Genomic DNA, 21,191 nt, shown 5'->3' with positions numbered 1-21,191 from the left:
AATGTCTGTCTGACCTTGTCAAAACTGAGCTATGGGATATTGTTTTCCTTCCTATGCTTTTCCCTGTTCAACTGCGAACCTCCAGAGGCCAGGCATTTTTTAATTTTTCTTCCCTACATGGATGTCACTTGACATGAGACCTCTACCTTAGATCCTGTAAGTTGTTCTCTAGAGGTAACTGCCTCTCTCTCTCTCTAATGACTTTAGTCCTTGGAATTCTATTTACAATAACAGACCTAATTAGACTGCAATAATATTCCTGTTCTGTGCTGGGCAACACAGAGCCAACACAACAAAACAGTGACCCAGGCTAGTGCACCTGTGGCACAAGCCCTAAGACAACGGCAATGGAGTGAGCACCACTAATGGCAGGGAAATCACAGAAGTCAGTAAGGCGGCTGTTCAAGGGAAATCATAAGGTCACTGTTGCAATCCTGTGCTTTGGGCTGGTATGGAGAACAGTGGTAACAGTTCACCCCCTTTTGGGCTGTAAGGCAGGGCCCCAAGTAAAGTAGATGGTCAGATCATCAAGTTAGTTCTGATAACTAATTGTCATCTGACAGCAGGCTTCCAGGAGGTGAAATAAAGTGAGATGGAGCCTTCGCTCACTAGAGGCTGCCGCATGCAGGTATCTGGAAAGCATGAGCTCACCTCATTTGTTTGATCATTGGCATTCACAAAGAGAGGTCTCCAGCCAGGTGGGAGGGTGGAGCTGTCGATGGCATAACCATGGTTCTGAGCAGTGATGACAGCTTGTCCATTCACTGCATTCAGGACAGGCTGGTTCTGTCCTCTGAAAGAGAAAGGATTAGAGAACAGGGGACGGAAGTGCTATATGTGTCCAAATGCCACAATTAGGAAGAGTTGATAACTGTGGGGCCATACATAGCAGTTCAATAGTAGCTGTTTAATACTGGCAGCCAATCTCAAAATGATAAATCCTAGGAGAAACTTTGCTTTTCTTCAGTTTGATGGAGATTAATTACATCATATACTTTCAAAACACCCTCAAAAAAACCCAAATGCATGACATGGCAGTTTAAATTAAAGGCAAGCAGAACGGCTGGAGTGAAGAAGTAATGTTACTGCCACGCTAGCTGCCATTAAGGCAGTTCAGAAGTGAAGCACTGCTGCTCTGTGGCCTTTTGCAATGCTGAGCTGGTCAGTCTGGGCCCTGGGAAGCAGAAGAGCTGCCGCACCTGTTGGCCATCTGCATCTTGTAGGAAGTGGCTCCGGCTGCTATTCCAGTGATTAGATTCCCCATGCTAATTCCAAACAAGGGCTCTGGGCGATTGCTCTCCAGGACCTAAAATGAAAAGATCTTCAAGAGATACTGGAGTGTCTCTGTTCAGCAATTCCAGCATAAACCATGCTAGTTCCCTCACAGCAGCCACACAGACTTGGGAAAAAGCTGAATGCAAGGGTGGCAACAGCCTATAAAGGAAAGTTTCCTCCTCTCCTCTGGTTCAGAGGGAAGCCTCAGAGCGCAGCTTAATGTCTCGCCCTACTCGAGGGAAATAAGCAAAGACAACTCTGCATTACAGCCATTTAGGGCACAACATCATTTCAAATGGGAGCACTGTGAAATCCGGGCTGTTCTTTCACAAGGTCACAGAGGTCCTGAAAGAGCACAGGGTACTTTAAGGCACCAATAAGGTAATCATGGTAATCATGTTTACCATGTATTGTTCACCAAGGTCTGTATAGCCTTATTGTAAATTCTGGTCCGGAGACAACTCCCAGTGGACCAAGATGAGGAACACCCCAGGCAGCTGAAACGACTGAATGACATTTGGTCCGTAACATGTTAGTACAACCAACTGTTTAGATTTCAGGCACTTGAAAAAAAGGCAAATAAACAAGAATAATTGCACTATGGCTATTACATTGTACCTTTCTGACATTCTGAATCACCTTCTGGGCCTTCACGGGATCCCCTGGACCTCCGGAAATTATGAGCCCATCATACTCCATGCTGGTGAAATCATGGTCCCATGGAACCAAATGCACTTCTGCACCTCGCTGGGAAAAAAAAAAACAAGGAACAAGAAATGAGGGGAGGAGGGGAACAAATGAATTTGTGTCAGGAGGTTGTTCCCATGCTCTCATGTCCCAGAGGCTGAGTTTAGATTTCAGTCATTCCTTTGCCAGTGACAATAATGAGGCTTCTCTCCACTATCTGCCCAGATTATTTTCACAAAACTGGTAGACTTAATCTCTTTGAGCCACCTCAGTGTTTATCAAGTTTGTCTGAAATCCACTAATGAGATCAAAAGTTACTAATGGAATGCAAAATAAGTGTGTATGCACACAAGCAAAATATGTTCACTTTTACAGGGTGCATTCATCCTAACAGCCTCTTTCTATGACATGCCAGAAATAGTTCTCCACATGAAAAATGGAAAGAACATCCACATTAACTAAAAAACAGAAACAGTGAAACCCTATACATCTAGAGAATGAGAGGACACCACATTCAATCCTCCTGTGTGCCTAGAGAAGCAAGGACTGCTACACCACCGTGCTAACAACAGGAAAAGATTTTCATAGAATCATAGACTTAAAGAATAACTCAGGCTGGGGGACCTCAAAAGGTCATCTGGTCCAATCCCTGCTCAAAGCAGGGGTAACTCCAACTTTAGGGCAGGTTGCTGAAGGCATTGGTCAGTTGAGTTTTCAGTATATTCAAGGATGGGCATTCTACAACTTCTCTGGGCCCATGTCAGCCATTCACCACCCTCACTGTGAAAGTTTTTCCTCCATTTATTTATTTTTGACAATATAGGGTTGACCTTCCTTGGTTGATCTTTAGAGAGACTGTGTCTTGTCTTTTTAAAGCTCACCTTCTAGGAATTCTTCTCGTGACTGAAATGTTGCTGCACAGGTCCTCTTCCTTACCCCCTCAATACAGTGTACCGTGTTCAGGAAACACCTCTCAGTCCATAAAAATCATCCCAAAAAGTGTACCTCATTTTAGGAGGGAAACTGCTACTAAGATGGATGCGTCCAGGTGGAAGGAAGGCTAGTGAATACAGGAGAGACTTTTATCAAAGCAAAACAAGAGATGAAGGACATAAAGCACTGACCTACCTTTACCAGCAGACGGATAACGTTGTGCTTCAACCCACAGTCAACAGCTACAACTTTAATTGGATTCCCTCTACCATAAACCTTGACTTCCTATAAAAAGACAGACCATGCTGTAAATGACAGATCACCCCCCACCCCCAAAACACAGGGAAGAGGAGTAGAATAACTTTTCACCAACATGCAGCAACTGGTACTTAATCAATTTACGTGGAAATCCCCAGAAGTACTGCAGACATTAGCGCTTCCTTAATTTTTCTGTGAAAATAGAAGTTATAATGCTCTTTTATATATGGTTGATTACAGCAGTAACAGCAGTCCCTAAGAAATCACTTGTTTCCATAGCTAATGACAAGCTTTTTTCCTGTTTCACTTCATTAGCAGTGAAGCAGCAAGCCAGTTCTCACAGATTATTGCAGCCCAAGAGAAACGACAGCTACACGGCGAGAGATTTTCAGCTGAAGTGAAGTCATCCTGCTGATGCCAGTGGGGCAAGGCTACTTCACATCAGCTACAGGTCCATCACATTAAACATCACCCTGACCCTCCAGTCACAGTAAGACCAAAGCGTAGCACGGCTGGAGATACCCTACAGCTGACCGCTAGTGCCACAGTGGTACAGACCAGACCAAGCACACTACTGAGCATGACCTATGTTCATATGGACCTGACAGTTTTACATATTAGACAACACTTTGCCTCCTCTTCCAACTGCTGTTCCTTAAACCACTCCACAAAGTAAATTGTCACCAGTCCCAAATCTGGACCATTACGCTTTGTACACCCACTTATCTATTGGTCTCAATGAGCACAGAAGACAGTGAGGTCAAACCACCATATGTTACATGGGCCTTGATACTGCAACATGCAGACATATTGACAGACAGCTGTAGCAATGATGTAAGGTTCTCTATGGACAGCTTCTTTCTGAAGCTTACTGTATTATTTTACTTGTTACATGACTGCAGTTAGCACCAGGCTGGGATGTTATTCATCAATAAGCACATAAGGCAGCCTTCTTCCTTCTAAAAACAAACTCTGTGCTTACATTCAGTTATGGTCAGTTTCTGAAAGATAATATTGGTAAGTGTACTTTATTCAAAGCGGCTTTTCTCTTGTGTAACACACTACTGAAAAAAAAAAGCTTTTTTTTTTTATTTAAAGTAAGTATCAGCTTCCCTGGCACTCATATTTCACAGCTGGGCCTCTTTATGAAAAGATGCTAAAATCCATGCCCGATAAACCTGGTGCTGTGTGACTGTGCTGGTTTTGGCTGGGATAGAGTTAATTTTCTTCATAGTAGCTGGTATGGGGCTGTGCTTTGGATTTGTAATGAAAACAGTGTTGCTAACGCAGAGATGTTTTTGTAATGCCTGAGCAGCACTTACACAGAGTCAAGGCCTTTTCTGCTTCTCACAAGTAGGCTGAGGTGCCCAAGAAGTTGGGAGGGGACACAGCTGGGACAGCTGACCCCAACTGACCAAAGGGACATTCCACACCATATGACATCATGCTCAGCATATAAAGCTGGAGGAAGAAGAAGGAACGAGGGGACATTCAGAGTGATGGCGTTTGTCTTCCCAAGTAACGGTCAGGTGTGATGGAGCCCTGCTTTCCTGGAGATAGCCGAACACCTGCCTGCCCATGGCAAGCAGTGAATGAATTCTTTGTTTTGCTTTGCCTGCGCGAGGCTTTTGCTTTACCTATTAAACTGTCTTTATCTCAAGCCATGAGTTTTCTCACTTTTACTCTGCCAATTCTCTCCCCCATCCCACCAGGGGGGAGTGAGCAAGCGGCTGTGTGGTGCTTAGTTGCCAGCTGGGGTTAAACCACAACAGTGATGAACTGCATCTTTTCATTAGGAGGATTACAACCAGCCAGAAGAAAAATATCCTCTCTACAGGGAACCCAAGATGAAGCTTATTAGCAGATTACAACTCCTCCCTCTGTGTTATCCTAACTTAGTTCTTGTTTTAACTTTTATCTTCTCAGAGATTAAGATGAAGAGATTTTTAGGATGCAAGAGCATATCCTGTCTGAGAACAGCTCTGATCATCATCAGGAGTGACTTACTGTCATGTTAGGAGCAAGGGTGGAAGAGACAGGGTGCGAGGAGCCACCTCCCTTCACTACAAGGTTTCAAGCTGTAACACAAGAACTGCCAATAGTCCCTAATCCTCCTTTGAGGACATGACTCAGCACAGAACCAGTAGTGTTACCACTGCTGTTGCAGCTCCTGCTGTGTAATGCTGAAAGGAGATTTTTGTATTGGAACACATCTTGTAGTTCACACTACATAATCAGGTGGCTAAGTACCCCACAATCCCTTCTTGAGAATGAGTAGAATGGAAATCATATTGAAACTGGGTCTGGTTAGATCACTCAAGACTTCTGATATGAAGCTGTGCTTGACATCATATATGACAATATCTTCACAGTCACCAATACACAAGTGGATTCTACTTCCACTGTCCATGGTGGAACTCTATCACTGCACAGGAATTGTATGGGTCTTCTACCTACTGTACTTCAGGCTTCTGGGAAGTGGGTTTCAAAAATCTCAAGAAGATTAAGGCGCCCAGTTCTCAGAGAAACTAACTTAGCGTCATGTGCCAGAGTCCCTTAAGAAAAACTCACCCTCCTTTTTAAAAGGGCCTTTGGAGATCCCTCAATTCCTCACATCATCGGTACTTAAAAACCTGCAAAACATTATGAAGCAATGATCTCCCTCAAAGGTTCTCCTTGGCTGTTCTAACGGCCAGAGGGAGTTGTGGGACAAAACTGCTTTGAGGTACTTTAATTACCCCACTCTCAAAACTCTTCGCTGTCCAAATAATTAGGCTATGATTTGTTACAACGTTTTCTTCAGCAGCAAGACTGATTTTGGGTGTTGCTGTCTTCACAACTCTTCCCCCCATTCTCACACTTACTATTCCTCTGTACTGCAGAGCACTGACCCCTGCATCTGGCCGAGAGTATGTGTAGACAGAAACCAGACTTGGAACTGGATCAGCGAACTGTTAAAATATATTCTTTCTAAAGCCAGAGGATTTCCCTCATCTGTTCACTGCACAGCCTTACAAAAAACTGTCCCAGTCTGAAAGGATGATGTGGGAAGGCTACGAGCCAGCAGTCAGGGAGAGTAGAAACTCCTGCTGGCAATAGTTCTCAGAACAAAAAAAGTATGTGGGGCTGTATGTGTGGATAGAAGTGACCTTTTAGCTTCAAGCAGCTAAATACCTCTCATCTGCTTTGGGACTCTGGCCATCACATGCACCAAAATACACCTCTGACAAAAGTTACTGCAAAACACTGGCAGTTTTCTACATGCCCTGCCCTGTATAGGCAACACTAGCAAATACAGTCTATACCACTAGCATCGAAAGAAGGCGGGGAAAAAATAATAATAATAATAAAAAAATCAATCACTCCTAAAGTGTAATTGATAAGCAGATTCCTGATCTTACTGTATCCTGATTTAGATGAAAATAGCTGTTTGGCAACAGATAGATTATCATGTCCAGTAATTACCAACACTGAACAGCTTACTTCATTTTCAGCTTTATCTGTGATGTTGCTTTTTAAGCCTATAAAATGAAGTTATAAACATAATGAGACCACCACAGCTCCGTTAATCTTATTATATCTCCCTTTTAGAAGCTATTTGCAGCATCTTTACAGTAATTCTGTCTTAGTAATTGCAGAGTTTAGCATCAGCAACCTTACCTATTTCTGAGTTACTGCTCAAAATGGCTCCACCGGCATCTTGCAACCATCAATCACAACCTCAATAAGCAATTGCCATCCTTCTGTGTAGCAACAAGGCCCTGACTCAAAATACAGTGGAGGCATTGGCATGAGTCAGTGAGATCCCCAAAGGTGAGATTTTCAAGGCAGCCTATGTATTCCAATGGCATCCCAGGTAACCAGTTACTACCATAAATCCAAGCCTGGATGGGGACTGTGCTTCAAATTCCCACTTGCTCACTAACCAGTCTGTTCAGGACTGCTTTGCACTCATACCACTAACACACCAGCTTGTGTGCAGAACAGTACACAAGCAACTATTTGCAGAGCTCTTCCAGAGCCTCACTGATCTTGAAGGAGCTACAAACACCATGGAATTTGTAAAAGGGACTCACACACTCAGTTCTCACTTCAGTCAATGGGATTAAGCACCCAAGGCACTCTTTACCCCACAATTAAATCCCCAGAGGGTCCACAATTTAAGACATTAGCCCTTGCACTGGAACAAGAATAGTTACTATTTTTAGTATGGGCCTGGTTTGCTACATCCTCATGAATTGTTAACGTTCTTCTCAGCTTGTGGCCAAACACAGTTTGCATGCCCAGGTCACAGAGCGTAAACTTAACTGCTGTTCTGTACATATCTAGATACAAAGCAGCTAATGCCAGTAATATTAGATCCAGGGGATTCCTAATGTGGACACTTCTTGAAATCTAGAAATATCTTCTGGAATCACCTCAACAAAATTATGCCTGAGCACAGATTATCACATGTTATTGTGAGCTTTCCTGAAATTTATTTAAGAAAAGTAACCATTCTTTTTATTAGTTTGCCTTACATTTGAAAATGTCCACCATCTACTAGGTCTAACTGTATCCCCAATACTTCTCAATCCTGCCTTTGTAACACACAATCCTCTGATCAGAGTACTGTTCAGACTACATCCAGCTCAACACAGCTCATTTTACATCTTCAACACTGCACCTAAGGAGCTATGGGGATTCTGTGAGGATGATGTCAAGATGACAGTCCTGCAAAGGTCTGGGAAGGTGTATAGTTTAGAAAAGGTCCCAAAATTGTTTGTTTAGAAAGACTGGATGATCCCCAGAGCAAATGGCGAGCAGTTACTACCTGGAGTGTACAGCCCTGGTCCTACAGAAGAAATTCTCACCTTTGTTGAAACTTCTGCAATTAAGTTTTGCTTATTTGGGTCTGCAAACTCCATGGGTTGACCTTCAAATTCAATCTTCCCAAGTATCGTGCCCTGTGGAAATACAGCAGTAAACAGCAAAGCATGAGCAAAGGAGAAGCTGTGAACACCGGGACAAGGTGCTGACAGGCACAGCAACTGGAACAGCTGCTTAGAGATGGTTTCTTGGCAGCTTATAACCATTTCTAGCATCTTCAGAAGTTTATGAGCCTACCTCAGTATCAAAAATCTGTTTAAAATCCTTCATTCAGGGGAAAGGTATTGTCAGCAGTAAAATTTGTCAATAGGCAGTTTGGCAAGCTGTCTAGTGACAGTAAAATGCATTGCATTCCAAGAGGATCAGAATTCAGATCCCCAAATAACTGTTTTGTAGGTCTGGGTGTAATCCACAAAGCAGTTCGAAGCTTTTTGGTTTTGGAAACCCACTGTGAGGTTTTCAGCCACTTCCTGTGGACAGCTACAAGGCAGCAGAGCTGGGGTAAATTAAAGCTATGTAAGAGGCAGGTCGGCGCAGCTGTTTTCTGAATAAACTGTTAGGGAAAAAAAAAATCACCTCCAGCAAGCTCTACTCTTCATTGCTGTTACCACCTCACAGAAGCTAGGACACTTGCTCTGCCAGCACCATATCGTTCTCCACCTTCTGCTCATTAAAGTTCTCAGTGGAAAAATCCCTGTTTTGGCTTTAACCCACTCCTGGAATAAGTGGGATTAACCTAGGGTTAACTTCTTCTCAGCATGGGGACAAGGTGTGCAATGAAGAACTTAAAGGGTGGAAGGGGAAAGTAAAACAGAGGAAGTAAAGGTTTTTTTGCAACCTTTAACACATAACACTTATCATGATAAAACATGTTAAATTCAGCTCGCCCTGTGAATATCAGGCCATCATGCACACCAGGATTGCCCACTGGGTTTAGCGGTACTTCCATGGTTGGCCATACCTGAAGTATCCTTGCCATTTCCTGAGGGCAAGAAAGAGCCAGTATCTTGCACTGCCATGCACACTGCTAAGGGTAAGTTTTAAAGACAGAGTTTTGCTCTTAACAGTGTCTGACCTCCTATCTCATCTTGAGTAGCACCTTACACCAAAAGCTACTCCAGGCTGCTTTGAATGGAGCAGAGCTGAAAAGGTCAGCATCATCTTAAGCAAGTCAGGTTCTTGGGAACCACAGAAACTGCTAAATGCCACCATGCAATCAGTCCCATAAATGCTAGTGACAAAGCCCTAAAGCCATTGCTCTCAAACAGGAACTCTGTGTCTTAGCTTGCTCCTGGATTATTCAGCCAAATGGTGCCCTGCATTTACCTTTAGAGTCCAATTTAACAAGTCACTGTTCATTTCTGCATTTATCATAATGAAGCCCTGTTCTCGCCCCCAATTTATAAAGTGACATGGAGTGAATCACAGAATCACAGAATCAACCAGGTTGGAAGAGACCTCAGGGATCATCGAGTCCAACCGTTGCCCTTACACCACCCTGTCAACTAGACCATGGCACTAAGTGCCATGTCCAGTCTTTTCTTAAACACATCCAGAGATGGTGACTCCACCACCTCCCTGGGCAGCCCATTCCAATGTCTAATAACCCTTTCTGAAAAGAAATTCTTCCTGATGTCCAACCTGAACCTCCCCTGGCGAAGCTTGAGGCTATGCCCTCTTGTCCTATCGCTAGTTGCCCGGGAGAAGAGGCCAACTCCCACTTCACTCCAACCTCCCTTCAGGTAGGTGTAGGCTGCAATAAGGTCACCTCGGAGGCTCCTCTTCTCCAGGCTAAACAACCCCAGCTCCCTCAGTCGTTCCTCGTAGGTCAGACCCTCCAGACCCTTCACCAGCTTGGTCGCCCTCCTCTGGACTCGCTCCAACACCTCAACATCTTTCTTGAAGTGCAGGGCCCAGAACTGAACACAGTACTCAAGATGCGGCCTCACCAGTGCCGAGTACAGAGGGACGATCACTTCCCTAGACCAGCTGGCTACACTATTCCTAATAGAGGCCAGGATGCCATTGGCCTTCTTGGCCACCTGGGCACACTGCTGGCTCATGTAAGCTGTTTTTTTCAACCTGAGAAGACTGGGAAAAAAGGCTACATCATGCACTATTTTAAAAGCCATAAACCAACACCAGTCAGAGCCCCAGTACAACAGGCATTACTACCATAGACTGCTAAGTTACAGGATAAACATTGAAAGCGTATTTACTTTGGATGAAAGGAACACTGATCCATTAAACAGTATGTCTCAAGAAAGTAGAAAATGTATTCCATTTTCTATTGTATTAAAATGCACTTGTCTGATGTCTATAAGAGCAGGACAAGGCCCTGTCTTCCCACGAGAATTCATTTCTACAAATATTCCTCTATTCAAGCTAGGTCATTCATATTCTGCTCTGTGGAATGAAAGGGGGTGTGGGCTTGGACTGCAGACTGCAAATTGATTACCTAAAGAAAAGAGTAGCTTCAAATAATCCATTACAAATTAAAAGCCTCCAAGGCACATTTACATTCAGACTGGCTTTCATCACTGTTTTAGCCAGTGTGAAATGTACCTTAACGTTCGCCTCCATTCGGTACATAATCCTGCTCACGTCCTTCAATTGTCAGCTCTTGGAAACCAGAGAAAAGAAATTACTATTAAAAATAGTAACAGGCTTCAGCCAAAGAAAACCAGCCTGAGTCAGGAATCCAGCTTAGGTTATCACAGGCTTTCCTTTGTCTCTGAGGAGCAGGAGAATTTCCACTGACCAAAGGTGGTGCAGTCTGTGAACTAATATCCACAATATCTCACAGAGTTGTTGCTCTGACTGTTACTATCTGAGGCAACATGTAGTTGACACTACTACCTGTTGTGTCTGACACAGCTACCTGAGGCCTTTCATTTACATCAGCTTGTGCTGGTTCACTGATGTAGAACAGGAAAGCCAAAGCACAGCCAAGGAGAAAGGGCACCCTGGGATCACAGCATTGCCTCAGCCGTACAGAAGACACAGAGCCTTTGGAAGAGCATGGAGACCTGAGCAGCATCTGAGGTCAAAGCAGCCCAGCAGTAGCATTGCTACCCTGGGTTTGCTGCACTGTTAGAAAAAGGGCCCAGCAATAGCAAGGTTAATGCAACTGGATCAAGGGAAGCAGATCATACCTTGTCACGAATTAATTTGGACAGCCTTCTGGTATCAATCCCATACAATGCAGGCACCTGAAGAAAACACAAGAGAAGGATACGTTAGACAACAAGCAGCTAAGACAGAGGAAGACAGCAGCCAGATCACTTTGCTGAGAAGAACATGTCCTTATTTAAGGAGCTCTGGCTCTTAGCAGCACTATTACCAAGGCTGCCTCACTTCCAGTTCTTCACTTCTCCTCCCTATTCCCACTCACAAATATCTTAGTTCTTCAAATTTAGTTTCTGCACTAAAAAGCACAAAATATAAAGCGCACGTGGCAAATATCTCTCTCATTTCTGAGCCCCATTTTGCCTTACTTACGAGCACCTAACGCTCCCAGACATCACAAGTCAGTGGCAGTCTATTGACAGGTCCATGACTCCCTTGGCTACAAGTCAGTGGGGTTCTGGTAGCTAACATCTCTTGAGGTTACAACCATGGCAACCACTAGCAGCAGGACTTCAGAAACATTTGAGGAGAGAATAGAATATAATCTAACGTATATCATTTTTATGGAGAACCAAACATTCCCATTTAATTAGCATTCCTTCTGGACCACTCTTGGAAATACCACTGCACCCTGAAACAGAGAAATGGATGAAGAATCAGAGAACTAATGAACACAGAATGAGCCCAGTACAGACTGTTGAAGACATCGGAGAGGAGTGGCTACCAGCTCAAAGCCAGCAGTTCTTTCCCCTGTTCCCATCCATGCGGGTCTGTTCTCATAATGTAGTTACCCCTAGGTTGCTCACCTGTTCTTCCTGCAACCACTCTCCCAGGCTCCTAGCAGCCTGCCAGTGGCTGTACTCATTGCTGTAATCCAGCACTAGCAAACCTGAAACCTGCAGAGAGAAGAAATGTCATTTTGCACTGAAGGATCACTCTGTACTTGCCCTGTACCTTCTGAGTTTTCACTGTTCATCCACTGCAAACTGTATCACAGGCAGGATACAAAGCTGGGCAAACATGGTATGGCTGCTCTTATATAACAAAAAGTTAGCAAATCTGAGTCTTCACAGGGGGAGTGCACAGAACAGGTACCTTGAAAAGGGGTAAAGACTTCACACTCTGTCATGATTGTACCTGGGCCCTTTTACTTAAGAAATACATAGAATAATGTGGCTTCCAGGTAAACAAAGCTGCAAATTGCACTGAACTGAGAAAACATTTCTCATTAGAAAGAAAATGGAAATTTAAAACAAGACAAAATGTTTTATTTTAATTCATTTTTTGTTTAAGAAAGCTTTTCACTTTTAAGTGACATTTCATTTCAAAAGTCAACTCCATTTTCCAGTGGAGTTAGATATCTTATAAAGAAGCCATTTCACCTCAGGACAGATAAAGCATTTCACTGGTTCCACAATTACGTGGGTTTGTTTCGTTTTTCAGTACTGCCACCACTGCATGGACACAGCCCTGCTCCGAGCCAATATCCCTTGTCACCACAGTGTAAATGCTGGTTCCTGCACTAGTATGTACGGCCATCTCCACCCAGCTGTCACCTCCCCTGTTTGTGGTAGTACAGGCATATAGAGAAAAGTCTGAGCACACAAAAACTTCTCATTCTCACTGGCATTTGATCTCTCTGTGGCAACCAGTCCTGGGCAAACACAGATAAATACGAGGCAGAAGGGAATGTGGGGAAAAAAGCCATCCAGGACAGCAGTTCACAAAAACTGCAGCATGTCTGTCAGTGATGGGAAACACACTTCTTTCAGACAGCACATGGCCTGGTAGAGAAAGCAAGACAGATTATCTTTTGCCACCTTTCCTCCAAAGGACAATATGCAGAAGAGGAAAAAGAAAGGCTGAGTATCATTGATTCCTTCTAACTTCTATGAGGGTACCAATAAACCCTCGCACACACACACACACACACACTCAGCTCTGCGTCTCCCACTGTTACCTTGATCCCATCAGACTCCAGAAATCTCCTGAGGCCCATTTCATCCAAAGCAGCTGTGTCAGGCACTCCACCATTCCCAACGATGGGGTTAGCCAGTGTAAGAATCTGTCCTTTGTAGCTGGGATCTGTCAAGGCTTCAGTGTATCTAGATGAAGAAGCAACAGAAGAAAAGTACATTGGTCTGGAGTTGAAAGGAAAACAAAAGAGCCAGTGAAAACAAGACAGGTCTGAATTCCCATATGACAAAAATACAGAAATGTGATTCACGTGAAAGCATTGTCAGTATAAAAGCAAACACATCTGTGAATCTGCCCTGACTTTGCCGTCTGTGATTAAACATTTGACAGCGAGAACAAGGAAAGGCTTTGGCTTCTCACGTTTCATTTAAGAAAAGCACAGGAGCCATTAACAAACTCAGACTCCTTGTGATTTAACATAAGGTAAGCAACCACACAGAGTGCAGAGTGATCACAGAACTGCATTAAGTGCATAGCTTATCACTTGACCCACAGATAATAGCTTAGGCTTGGTCATTCCCTGGGCTCACCATGTGGGCAGTGCTTTGTCATTTCTGTGTCCTTCCCTCCATGCAGTGTAAGAACTTGCCCCTCAGTGGCAATAGAAAGCTCAAACTGAAAAGCTGATAGACAACAGAGCTGTTTGCCCAGACCTGGTCCCTTCCCCAGCCTGGAGATGCTCAGGGCTATAACTGCTCTTTCTCTGGGGGAGCAAGTAGACAAATCTATGCCTATCTTTTTGTCTGGGGATCAGGGAAGCAGCTGTGAATCATCCTTGTGACTCCTCACTACTACTCTGGGTTCTTCTCTACCTGCTCTGTCAACAAAGCCTGTCACTGTACCACTTCTACAGCTTCTCCCAGCAGAGGCCTGGCCTCTCTTCTAGGCAATCTCCAGGTTCTCACCCACAGGACACCACACATTTCACCTGACAAGACTCTTAAGTGCTTGGAAGTTGGTTTGTGTATCTCTGAAGAAGGCAAGTTGAAGGCAATGCTTTGGGATTCAGCAGTCCACTCCGGTCACAAGGCCCCAGAGCATGTCCTTATATCTTTGGCCCAGGCAGAAACCCCAGGAACGGCAACTTTGTTCAAGCACCTGCCTGAATACCCTTTCTCAGCGAGGACAGATCTAAAAGCATGGTGGAACATCCTTCTGCAGTGGCAGATCAAACCTAGGATTTTACAAAGTATCAGCTCTGGATCCAGTAGATCCAGTCTCACTTTCAACCCCAAAGAAGGAGACAGAGTAAACATGGTCTACATGCCCATGCTCCTATTCTTCAGCTTCAGTCCTTCACTTTCTCCCTTATACTGTAGCATACTGTTGCAGCAATCCATTAAACAATTCCTGTCTTTCAACTCCAAAGCAGCTGTAATTTAGCAACAGATGAATTTATCCACACAAATATTTAGCCAAATGCATAAAGACACTTCAGGATGAATTTGCCCTATACAAAATATAATTTATTATTGTCATTATTGTTTAAACAATACATAATTGGCAACTCCAGCCATCTATCACATATCAGCAAGTCACAAGAGACATTTTTATGGAACATCAGACTTACTGCCAGAAGATTAATTGTCAAACATTGGGGAACTCTTCACAAACCCCAGAATGGTTGCAGGGAGATACAGACAACGCAGCACACCAGCCAGCTCTGAGAAATGACATGTCGAATGAACAATGGCCATGAAATATGTTCAGGTAAGCCTCTCCTGCTGTTCAAATCTATACTTCCTGCTGCAGGTAAACAAGCACACAAAGTGCAGTGCGATCACAGAACTGCAGTAAGCACATGGCACGTGCACATTTGGCATTGCTCTCTTCTTCCAAGTCAATTGGTTATGCTTCCAAAAGACTCTTTGTTAATGACAAAGCTAATGTAATTAACCTTTGCATGTTATTTGTAATCAGCAAACAAGGACAGAGAGCGATTGGTCTTGGCTGGCGTAGGAAGGCACAGCTCTGCACTGAGATGCAACGCCCTTTAAGCAGGCACGATGCCTTGTGGAGCACAGAGGAGCAGATGGGAGCACGAGCTCCAAAGATGCTGCACGGTCCGGTCCTTGCTGTGCCTGCCCAAAGGCTTGCCCTATTTCAGTAAATTCTCGTCAATCAGTTCTCACTAGAATATAATAGGAAACACACGCAGACTTATTGGAGGCAAATGTATTTACTGAGCTGTTTCAAACATGGAAACATTTTACAGGTTGTAATTCTTCTTTCTTAACTGGAAATCTCCTCTCTTCGTTTTTGTTCCTATACCAAACAGTTGGCTGCAATGCTAGGATTTTTTTTTTTTTGAGCAAATATTTCTGAAAAGTTCATCCACATGCTTTTCTAATGAAAATTCAACATTCCATCTCCAATACAGTGCTCTCTGCCCTCTACTCCAGCGTAATCTGACAACAGTTCAGCCACTTCTAGCTACTTCAAGCTTGAAAGCTGTATGCACATAAAATGCCTTGCCTCCCGGTTCTATGACATGAATCAGAAGGTGGGGCTCCAGATGAGGAGACAAGGAACAGAGCAGCATATTAATCATTACAGTACAGAGCCCCTGCTGACCCCACACTCGGCATCTAGAAACACCCACTTCACATAAAGCAGTGGTTTGAGGCTTAACAGCAGTCATGGCAAGATCAGCCCCGTGCTAGCCTCTTGCTCCCTATACTGACAAATTCCTATGTGCCCAGACAGTCTGTAAAAGGCCCCAACCCTGGGCACCTTCTTCACACAGGCACTTAGTCTCTTACTGTGTCAATGAAAAGAGGTAGCTGTGTTCCCCTGAATACATAAGGTCTTGACCTTTGTGCTCAGGAGCACTAGGCAGAGCTACAGTGTTTCTTTCACTGGACAGCAATCCAGTAGCAAATCTGCCACTTTTACAATCTGCAACAATGCTGCAAACTCTTATCTTCCTCTTTTCCGAATCAATCAATCAAGGTCATGTTCCTGGAGAGTGCTCTGAAGATACAACCTTACATTTTGAATGTTCCCTCCGTGCCCATATGCTCCCCAGCACAGAAGAGATCTCTCTTTCACAGGCATACTCTCCAAATCACTAGAAAATGAGCAAACACAGCTTCTGCTGCCACAGTAACATGTGGAGAGGAAATTAATCCATCAGGTCCTCCTTGACTTTTGTGATGTGACAAGATTTATTGCCCATAATCTATCACCGAGAAAAGAACTCTGGTGCCCTCCATCATTCTGATCTATATTAAACAGTTGCTTGTTGGCAGCTATATTAACACAGCCAGTAATTAGTGCTGTCAAAATACTTAAATAATTGTCTCCTAATGCAAAACTTTGCAAACAGATTCCCCTCCGCAGCAATTTAACATTCTCATCAATGAGATCATTTAAAAACTCATCCTGTGAGTACTGGTTTCTCCAAAGGAGAGCAGAGTTTGGGGAACACAAGGCAGCTGGGCAAAGACAGCTATGAATGACTGCAAAAAAAGCTCAAGCACCAACAATCTCAGAGCTGTCTCACCTCCCCAGGGACATGTCCCTCTCCTAACCAAAAGCCTCATTCCTCTGGGCAGATTTCTTCTGCTCAAGCAGTTCAACAAAAGCACCAGCAGCATTTGGCTGCCGCCCTAAGTCAGCCACTGGCTTCTACCACTGAAGAGGACAGACTCATGCTAGGTTAGGCATGAATCTGACCCTACCCTTTAGCTGGAAAGGGCAGAGAGTTTAAATGCATCCTTAACTGCCGTATAAGCCAACAAATGTCATAAGGGATAGGTCATATAGGTAACCAACTTGGGAACCTCAGGATTTAAAAATTTTGCACTCGGAACCCAAGTTCCATTACCCAGAGGCTGCAGATGCTTCAAACCTTTATATTTGATCAGGGCACTGGAGGAAGAACAAAGATAGCTCCTCTGCTCTGAGTCAGCAGTGGCTGCATTTCAATGGGAAGTGATCAGATCCCTACATACCTCACTACCATGGTTAGTTACATCAGTCTTTAAAGTTGCTCATCACTACAAATGCTATGACACAAGAGGACTGCCTGCAGTTTCTTCATTGACTCTTTCTCTCTCTGTATCCCTGGACTACAGTGTTTTCTTATACAGAACACTACATGCTTGGATCAGGACCCTACAAACTTGGAAAAAGTAGCTTTCACACTTCAATAAGCTCCCAGAGAAGTTTTGGTGCTTATATCTCATTTGTTTTTGCCTTACCCAGAAAGACCAGTGTTGAATACGACTTCCCCTGCTGTGGAGGATGGATAGCCAAAAGAATAGCCCTTCATCTTCGTCCCATCTTCCAGCACCAAGTTCGCTGTCTGCACCTAGAGAAAGGCACATGAAGAGACTCAAATACAGGAGGAAAAGGGCACCTAGGGCACCTAAGGCACCTAGGGCACCTGCCTTTCACGCCTCAGGTTGTAAGTATTCCTGCCCCTCTCCCATTCCCAGCTGCCAAGATACTGTCTCTTCTGCTAGTCTCCTGATACTCTGTTTCTTTCTAACACTTCGGAAACACTGTGCTCCTAATGAGGCCAAGGCAGCTGGCAAACCTCGCCAAAAGCAGAGTATGTGCTGCTATTACTGTGGGATCACCCCTCCACATTGCTTTGTTCATTTCTTCCACCCATTATATCTTGCAATTAACCAATATCATAGCCCTGTAGGGAAAGGATTGCCTCTCTCCTCAATGTTTGCTCAAGGCTTGCTGCTGAGTATGCTGGCTCTCATACAGCTGTGACCTTTGATAAGTGCTTAACTTCTGTTGCAACTGTACAGCTAAGTTGCTAAAAATAAATGTATGCTTAGTTAGACTGTCATCAGACAGCAAAATTCAAGATACCAGTCCATTCTGCTGTAGGACACAAGAAGAGAAGAACTCGTGGATCAGACAGACACTCGTGGTCTGTTACCTCAGGGACAGGCATAAACTGTCCTGCAAGAGGTAGATATGGAACAAGGAGCCTAGAGGAGAACTTCCCATAAAACCGCGTCTCTTTCAGACAGCGCTTAGCAGTCCCACACTAACTGTGGGATCCCTTACAGGCTTAACCATTCTTTTACAGCCGAGGAAAATGGGACACAGAGAGTGACTTTTACAAAAGTCATTAAGAGATTCAGTGGCATAGCTGGGTCTTTGGATCTTTGCACATACCAGACTAAACACACCCTCTTTCGCCTCATTTGGAAACTAAACCTTTCTTAGCCTGTCCAGGAATTGGATGGGAACTCCAGCTTCTACCAGAAAAAATAACGAGTATATGCACAACAGAAATGACAGAATGAGTTGGGAGATTCCTTCAGGCAGTAGGATCACCGATGACATGCAGGGAAAGAGAGAGAGTAAGCAAAGCTGGAACTAGATTTGCCATCGAATTTCTGGGCTTAAAAGAATTTGGACAATGAACCTTTTGGGCCCTGAGAAACTTCCACTTCTGGAATGCAAGTGCAGCTGCATCCTGGGAACAGAGCTGCAGTCACAGAGCAAAAACCCCACTGGTTTGCACCACAGGAGATGTGCCAAGCTTGTCCACCAGGCAGCAGCTCTCACTATGATTTCACTTCATATTGGGTTTTTACAGAACAAGTCCTCTTACTGGGATTTTTTTAAAAGAAGAATCAAGATCAATTTGCTGTAGAAAGGACCAGGAGAGCTACTTTCCATTAGCCGTAAATCAGATGAACAATCACAGCAAGGAGAAATTTCATTCCCAGCACTGAACATTTTGTAACAATCACGGCATTCATTCATCTAGAGCTCCTCTGCAGTTACAAATACTGAACAGATCAATTACTAATGTACTGCAAAATACACTAAAAATCAAACTGCACTGCCAAGTAATTGAATTCTGTGCATCTGGGATGCTTTTAGCCTTGCATTTTTTCCCCATTAATGTCAAACATCCAGTCATTCTCAAAAGGTTTAGCCATCATTTTCTGAACCTTCCCGCACCACTGGATGGGGCAGTCAGCAACACCAAAATCTGCCCCCCTCCCCGGCTATAAATATAGTTTTTGTGGCTAAATCCCCTAGATTTAGCTCAAATAAAAATTACAGTTTGGTCAGCTCCCTTATCTCACTAAGCCTCTCATTACAGAAAGCTACCACACACTCAAAGCATTACAAAGCACAGAGGTTGCCTGGGTGCCTCAGACTGGGCTTTGGACAGGACCTCTGACCTTTCTGAAGCCTGCTGAAAACCCAGCCCACACTGCTGGGAGACTGACTGCAAGAACTGATTTCTCTCAGCCTTAGTTTCAACAGAAGGATCCCTTGCCTCAGCAGATCACGTATTTGAGTCCACCCAAATAACAACTCCAGTTCAAGCAAGTCCTATCACTTGCTGGAACAAGTTGGGGTAACCGCTTGAATTGCAGTCCCAACTGCAAACACAGCCTGGGAGAATCCTCCAGGAAGCAAAGTCCACAACAGTGGAATGACCAGCAAAGTTAAGATCCATCTAATTCCTGAGGGCCAAAATCCAGAGCAATCACTGTGACCTTTACAGCTTCACCCTCACTATAGTACTTGACAGGAATCTGCATGTCTTTCCTCCCACTACAGATCACCTGCCCTTCTACACACCAGACCACCACAGAAATAATTTCTGTTGAACAGAAGCCCCTGTTGTCCTATTGAAGCCCCTACACAGTGTTCCAGTAATGCAGAAGAATGTCCCCGCACAACAATAACCTGCCTGCAAGTTCAGCTATAGCAAGGGATAGACGTTCAAGTGTTTCCCTCCCTTACTTGATTTATTATTCTTAATTAAGTAGTTGGTTTGTTTGTTGAGCATTCTAGAAGCAATTATTCTTGCTTACGTTTCCAGCGGAGGTGTTACCATATCCCTAAGCTGCCAGCCTACCTTGTCTTTTCAGTTTTGTTTTTAATGTGAAAAGTGATTTACAGGCTATAAAGAAGGCCAGCTGGCTCAATCAGGGATTAGCTGGGAGAGACTGTCACTTTCAAAAAAAGCAACAAGCAAGAAATAAAAACCCCAGAGCTTCCATGAGGTCCTTTTGTCTCCACCCTTCTCAGAAGCATCCCCATGTGGTCTCAGATAAATCTCTGTGGTAGTCTCAACTAAAATGTTTCTTTCACACACACGCTCAATGTGAGACACACCATTTGCAATCTGATTTCTCCTTCCTACACAGCAGTACCTTTACTTTTAACAGAGCTCCCTGTGCTCCAGAGACGCTGGAGGGCTCTTGAAGAGCTTTGAGGGTGGAGATGGCTAACAGAAAGGGTCATGTTGTTGCTGCGGTATTGCTAGATTTTGTGCATTTTGTCAAGGTAACTTGAAGAGTTAACTAGTTCAGGTCCCACTTCACTAAGCACTTCACACATGAAGTAAAGAAAGTACTGTAGCAGATAAAAAAAAAAAAAAGACAGACAATAAGAAAGTAAAAAAAACTGATTAATTTAGTTCCAGTTAGTTCCCTCCTCTAGCAGCCCTTCCCGTCTACAGGATGGACGATGATCTGCAAAATCTCAAAAGATCTGCAGTATAATTTGTTTTTTAAAGTGTGTCTGCTATAAACCCCTGTATTGGAAAGTGAAAAGGTAATTTTTCCTCTTTTCTACTTGCTTCACAGAGTAAACAGCCAAGGGAGTCAAGTTTTTCCCATCCAAAGAAATCCTTCAGTTTGTCTTGGAAAGGCCAAGTTGAACCCTGAACGCCGGGCTGCTGAAGGACTATGAGTATGTCGAGTACTGAAGCCAGGATGGGCACTGATGTACGGCAGAGACACAGCTGAGACTCAATTTCAGTGCAGGTCAGTTTATTTTCCTCCAGTAAGAAGATGATAAAATATCTCCTTTCTAAGGCAGGCCATGATTCCACACAGCACAACAGCCTCTGCCACATTTCTCAGCACACAAATCTGGCTGGCTACGTAACAGCCAACATATCAGAAGCACAGAAGAAGCCAAAAGCCACCAGATTATTCTACAGTAGAAAGCTGGTGCTAGGACTGTGCTACATTCACTCTCTCAAGACCAAATAACCAGTACAGAAGAGTTTTCCCTTTGATAGAAAATTATCTCTTCTTGTGAGTACTATGCCATCA

At 43.9% G+C, this 21,191-nt stretch overlaps 1 protein-coding gene across 1 annotated transcript in view; it reads right to left on the bottom strand.

The window, feature by feature from the left end:
• The window catches only part of CPS1 (carbamoyl-phosphate synthase 1), a 98,467-nt gene that overhangs the window by 70,806 nt on the left and 6,470 nt on the right, over nt 1–21,191 (bottom strand). The window contains exons 3-11 of the mRNA XM_068407709.1: nt 17,334–17,443; nt 13,112–13,256; nt 11,958–12,047; nt 11,178–11,234; nt 8,007–8,099; nt 3,091–3,180; nt 1,894–2,022; nt 1,200–1,306; nt 652–793 (exon numbers count right to left, since the gene is read on the bottom strand). Coding sequence (XP_068263810.1) covers nt 652–793; nt 1,200–1,306; nt 1,894–2,022; nt 3,091–3,180; nt 8,007–8,099; nt 11,178–11,234; nt 11,958–12,047; nt 13,112–13,256; nt 17,334–17,443 — 963 coding nt within the window. The remainder of the gene's footprint in view (nt 1–651; nt 794–1,199; nt 1,307–1,893; nt 2,023–3,090; nt 3,181–8,006; nt 8,100–11,177; nt 11,235–11,957; nt 12,048–13,111; nt 13,257–17,333; nt 17,444–21,191) is intronic.

Source organism: Nyctibius grandis, chromosome 9 (genome assembly GCF_013368605.1).
Source record: "Nyctibius grandis isolate bNycGra1 chromosome 9, bNycGra1.pri, whole genome shotgun sequence".
Lineage (NCBI taxonomy): Eukaryota > Metazoa > Chordata > Aves > Nyctibiiformes > Nyctibiidae > Nyctibius > Nyctibius grandis.
Note: the sequence above shows the minus strand (reverse complement) of the source record. Positions and strands in the feature narration are given on the sequence as shown.